The 6,000-nt window shown below is 40.4% G+C and overlaps 1 protein-coding gene across 1 annotated transcript in view; it reads right to left on the bottom strand.

Annotated features, from left to right (window-relative positions):
* Window positions 1-213: 213 nt before the first annotated feature.
* The window catches only part of LOC147427922 (uncharacterized), a 132,692-nt gene continuing 126,905 nt past the window's right edge, over window positions 214-6,000 (bottom strand). The window contains exon 9 of the mRNA XM_086496447.1: window positions 214-577. Within this exon, the coding sequence (XP_086352573.1) occupies window positions 503-577 (75 nt within the window). The 3' untranslated portion in view covers window positions 214-502. The remainder of the gene's footprint in view (window positions 578-6,000) is intronic.

Raw genomic sequence — 6,000 nt, 5'->3', positions numbered from 1 at the left:
TTAAAGAGAGTAATGCAGAACTTGTTTAAACCTTTTCAAGCTCTTGACTTGTGAAATTATGAGCCATGAGAAATTTCACGTGATATTTGTTGTCGTCCATGGCACTATATCCATCTTCTGTAATCCTGACTCCAACTTTCCCTTTGCGCTGACTTGCAACGGCTCAACAAATTCTTGGGGGAGTTCAATAATTTGATATAGGGAGGCAATTTTCATAACAAAGTTTTTACACATAAGCAAGGAATGATCACGGTTTGTGCAAAATCACCAAAATTACAATCACAAGGGGGTCATTGTCTGTTAAACTCTAATATCGTGTGCGTTCTAGGACTATTTATGGAATCTCTTAGCTATGAATGTTTCACCAATAAAAGGGACCCTTTTCCTATTCAATCTGTAATATTTTTTCAAGGTCAATAAAATAATCTCTACTATTGAACCCACGTGATAGGCATTTATCTATTGTAGTGGCCCCTCGAGATTACATTATTTTCCATTACCACTAAAAAAAGGTAATGGGTATCACATATGCATTGTTGAAGAGGCATCCATAACCTTTAGTCTCATCTTTGACACACTGCATATGGTACACATACAATAAAAAATCAACCTCTCTCTCTCTCTCTCTCTCTCTCTCTCTCTCTCTCTCTCTCTCTCTCAACACGCTGCCCTTTCAAAGTTGTCAAGACATCAAAGATTTTGAGCCTTTTTAACACACACACACTCATTGGCTAAACCAGCTCATCTTATCTTTTGCCTTGACATGAATATGGAATTAAAACTCATCCCATTTCACAAGTTTGTAGACATGCTTGACAAAAATACTTGCGTTGATGATAAAACCATTTATAATCACTTGCTTTAACCTTCAGGCATGATCTAGTGTATGAAAAAATTCCCTTGCAGAGGAGCTTGCAAGCAATTTAACCACCAATAGATTAACTCTCTCTCTCTCTCTCTCTCTCTCTCTCTCTCTCTCAACAACAATTTAACCACCAATTGGTTAAAAATTAAGTACATCCTAGTGCATGAACGGCCAGGCCTTTCTATCTTTGTTATTGCAGCCATGGATGGTGATTGCCCTTCTTCTACCTTTGTTATCACAACCTTGGTAGGCATGGATGAATTGAATTGCTCACTCCCTTTTGTTGGTCACAAGAAGCATTCAAAGAGAGCACATGGAGGGGGGATTTTTGGGGTAGCAAGCAAGGAGGACGTCGCAGGAGGGTGTCGGATTCTGGGGTAGCATGCAAGGAGCAAACATGGGGAGAGAGAGAGAGAGAGAGAGAGAGAGAGAGAGAGAGAGAGAGAGAGAGAGAGAGCCATTTTTCCCAAAAGCAGGGTGGCACTCTTGATTCTCTCCTATCAGGGCAAACAGTGCGATTGAGAAAGGGAATTCTTTTTAAAAGGGGGAGTTTTTAACGCCTTAGATAATGCAAATCAAAGAACATGTGTTCCAAACATGCCTTTACGCCCTTGAAGCTTAAAGATACAAGGCTATTGGTGACCAACTCTATCGAGTGAGAATTGACAAAACTTTGAGATTGTGTGTGCCGGACCAAAAAAAAGTTACTAGTAAATTCACAAAATACTTACAATTTTACTAGATTCAAGAGTGAATGGAAATGTGCTATCACACAAGGCCTTCACTCAACTACTGCAAATATAGGCTTCTCCACTGATAAGGGGAAAGTAAAGTTAAATGTAACTCCTATGGACCAAGCATAGAGTTCAAAAGGGTTCAAAAGCATAGAGTTCAAAAGGGTTAAATGTAACTCCTATAGCCCAAGCCAAGAGTTCAAAATATTCTTGCTTGTCCACTTTTAGAGTGCATAAGCCTCATAAGATCAGCAATGCCCTTCTCATTTGGTCGATAACCATAGAAGCATACATTTGCTGTGAAAACCAACATATATATCACATTGGGCTCAAGATACACCCTTCTAGCATGGCAGATACCTTTTTCCTCACTCTAGCAAGAGAGTAGATGACACAAGAAGATTTAGAAATTTTCTCATGTAGGAAAACGGAGTCTTTTTTAGTGCTTTTCATACTATGCATAACATCATGAGCTTCTGCTCAAGAGGCAGCACATACCTAGCTAGGTATGCGGTGCCTCCCTCACCGAAGCTCATGATGTTGAGGTAAGTCACAATGTGGGAATTATTGTGAGATTTTGTCCAAAACTTCTTGTATGATATGGCTCAGATGAATGCTTGCATAGAGAATAAGGCTATAAATCTTACGCTCTAGAAAATCCTTTGTTCTCCCTCATTGTGGGCCACTAATATCATTGCCACTTGCTTAAGCTAGCCATTTAATAGCGGCTAGGTGTTGGCCATGATGCAACACGTGTATTTCATAGAATGGAATCATGTCATGGAAAATTGCCTTTTTGATCACTAGGTCAACATCTTTGTAATCAAGGGGTCCAAAAATCATGGAAATTTTTCTATTGTGGCATACAATGTTCTCTCTTGAATGACTTTCCCTAGCTACCTTCCCATTTTCTTGGGCAGAATTGTTGTTGACAAACAGTTGACTTCCTTTCTAGTCCATGTGGGAGCCCATATAATTGCAAATAAGGAAGCATCATGTAGTCATCCACTTATGATTTGTGACATATGATCTGATTTTTTATGTTTAGTATCTTGTTGCAAGCCACCTGAAAATTAAACAAGAACGATGACAAACCATTGCACGATCCTATAGGCTTGTTAACTATGTAGAGATATGCATGATGATCTACAAAGAAAATGAACTGATTTGACAACAAGCAGTTGCAACAAATTTTACCATGTATACCAGTGAAAGCACTCCCTTTTCATTATGGTGTATTTTTCTTGGTTTATTTGAAGTTATAGAGCTCAACAACACCCACATCCAAACCCACAATTTCCGCCTCTCAATAAGAAAACTAAAAGATCACTCGGATCTCTCTTTTTCCTAGCACACCCTTCAAGAGAGTCTCTCCCTCATGTCCATATTTTGAAGGTCCTCTCTCTCTCTCTCTCTCTCTCTCTCTCTCTCTCTCTCTCTCTCTCTCTCTCTCTCTCAGAATACATGATACAAACAATATCCATATTACTTTCATGCATACTGGTCAAGATATTATCTTTTGTATTGCTCTATCTTGGCTATATACTCATGGACTCTCTTGGTTGTTACAAAGAGAATCCATGAGGAGGAAACATCTCTCCCTCACACACATATACATATACACAGTCTGAGAGAAGTGTCTCTCTCACAAATCCTCACTTTGCCACATTGACGTCACTAAACTTGAAGGAACTTTTTAATATACTCCTTGGAGCCTAGCCAAGAGCAACACCTCTATTGCTCCTTGCAAAAAAAATCAATAATAAAAATATATTGAACACCATTGCAACTCCTGCTAATATGATGCTTATTTGATCAACCTGGTACTTGTTGGAATTAGGGTTGCAGAAAAACGCACACAGCTTGGGGAAGACAAAGGAAGCTCAAGGCACACAATAGAGAGTATGTTTCTTAGTGTGCAATGGAAAGATAGATATCCCTAGAGTGATGGGCGTATATACAATGCTCGGGGGAAAAACCTCCTAAAGAGGGAAAAAATGCCCCGGCGGTCCTAGCGTGTTCACACACATCACTACCACATGTATATGGTAACAAATCCCCCCTGGAGTGATGCGGTGAACGAGAGCTGGCACATGACTAATGGGAAGTGTTATGCCCTGAGGCCATGATCAATCCACAAAGGGGAGTAAGCCCAAAGCTTTGCGGAAAGCTTCAAGCTTCTCACGAGACAATGCCTTTGTGAAAAGATCTGCAAGGTTGTCATGTGTTGGCACATAAGCCAAGTTGATCTCTCCTGCTGAGAGCCTCTCCCAGACATAGTGGTAATGCACCTCAATGTGCTTTGTATGAGCATGAAAAACTGGGTTCCTCGCAACTGCCAATGCGCTCTGACTGTCAGTGTAGATAGTGTTGGCAGTGTCCTGTCCAACACCCAAATCAGCCATAAGGCGTTTGAGCCATACACACTCAACCGTAGCTGTGAAGATTGCCCTGTACTCAGCCTCACAACTCGAAGTGGAGACAGTAGGTTGCTTCTTGCTCAACCATGATATACATGAACTGCCAAGCATGAAACAAAAACCACTTGTGCACACTCGCGTGTCAAAACAACCAGCCCAATCTGAGTCCGAAAAAGCATGTAAGTTTGGCGGCAATGATCCCCCCTTGGGATAAAACAAGCCAAGATGTAAAGTGCCACTAAGGTAGCGGAAAATCCTCTTGACAGCCTACCAATGCTTAGACCCTGGGCTATGCATAAATTTGCTAACCTGTGGGACTGCAATCTGAATATCCGGCCTCATGTTGCATACATAAATGAGGCAGCCAACAGCAGTTTGATAAAGAGTGACATCAGCAAGATTGCCAGTATCATGTAGACTCAACTTCAAACCTGTTTCCATGGGAGTGGCAATAGGTTTGTAATCCTCAAGTCCAACTTATATACCAATGTCTCTAAGTAATTTTTTTGACACAAGGCAATACCACCATCACACTGCTTAAATTGTATACCCAAGTAATGATACAACATCCCAAATCTTTCATCTTGAAAGTAGCATTCAAATCAGCCTTAAATTCAGCAATATGTCTCTCATTTGGTCCAGTGATCAACAAATCATCGACATAAAGAACCACAATGAGAAGTACATCACCCTCACGCTTTACATACGATGTGCTTTCTGTTGGTCTGTTTACGAAAGCCTCGTTTGACCAAATGAGTGTCAGCTTTCTCATACCAAGCATGAGGAGATTGCTTCAACCCATACAAAGCCTTCTTACATCTGCACACTTTGCCCTCTTGTCCTTTTATGACAAAACCGCGAGGCTACGTTACATAAACTTCCTCAAATATGTCACCATTCAAGAAAGCAGTAACAATGTTTGATTGATGTACATCCCAACCAAAATGAGCTTTCAATGCACATAGAAAACGCACAGTAGTCATACGACAAGTGGGAGCAAAAGCCCCGAAATATTTGTCTACCTGCGAACGCTCGCCAAACCTCACTGTAATCGAAGAAAGTGAGCAGGCGTGTGCTAAAACAGTTGGCGACTAAGTCCGGGAGGACGTAACGTGCTCTGATACCAATTGTTGGAATTAGGGTCGCAGAGAAACGCACACAGCTTGGAGAAGACGAAGGAAGCTCAAGGCACACAATAGAGAGTATGTTTCTTAGTGTGCAATGGAAAGATAGATAGCCCTAGAGTGATGGGCGTATATACAATGCTAGGGGGAAAAAACCTCCTAAAGAGGAAAAAAATGCCCCGACGGTCCTAGTGTGTTCACACACATCAGTACCACATGTATATGGTAACAGTACTTTGATGGTGATTGCAGAAGAATGGGTCTTTGCTCATCTCCATTTGACATTCTTAATATTTACAAGAAATCACCATTCGTAATCATAAGAAACCTCTAAAGTTAGACTTTCTCATATGCACAGTCCCAATGAGTCTATTAGAGATAATGTTGAACCTCCAATCAAGACTTTTTAAGTGTGACCATCCAAAAATCTTTCAAGAACTTGTAGGGAAAAACTCTATTATTCCATCCTCTTTGTAATACCATAAAGAAACATCTCTAAATATATGATTCCATCCAAAGATGTGAGGCATCATTTCAAAGGTTTGGATTGCACCTAAATACTGCAAGCATAAATCGCATCTACCCAATCATTGAAGAAGTCTGGTTTGAGAAGCACCCTTGACTCTATCATCTTTGTCCAAGTCCCTTGTTGAACATTCATGCTCAACCATAAATTCCTCTCCCTTCTTACTGATATGTTCCTTAATGTTCAATTTCCCATTTTCTTCTTCGTTGCTTTGCCCGCATTCTGCTTCTATTTCTTAACAATCCTCTTTTTTGGTCTTTTTCATCATCAAGATCCTCATTCTAAATTTTTATAGGATCATCTAGAATCATCACTGCCAGATGTTGATTTT

Source organism: Adiantum capillus-veneris, chromosome 23, assembly GCF_014529385.1.
Source record: "Adiantum capillus-veneris isolate H3 chromosome 23, ASM1452938v2, whole genome shotgun sequence".
Lineage (NCBI taxonomy): Eukaryota > Viridiplantae > Streptophyta > Polypodiopsida > Polypodiales > Pteridaceae > Adiantum > Adiantum capillus-veneris.
Note: the sequence above shows the minus strand (reverse complement) of the source record. Positions and strands in the feature narration are given on the sequence as shown.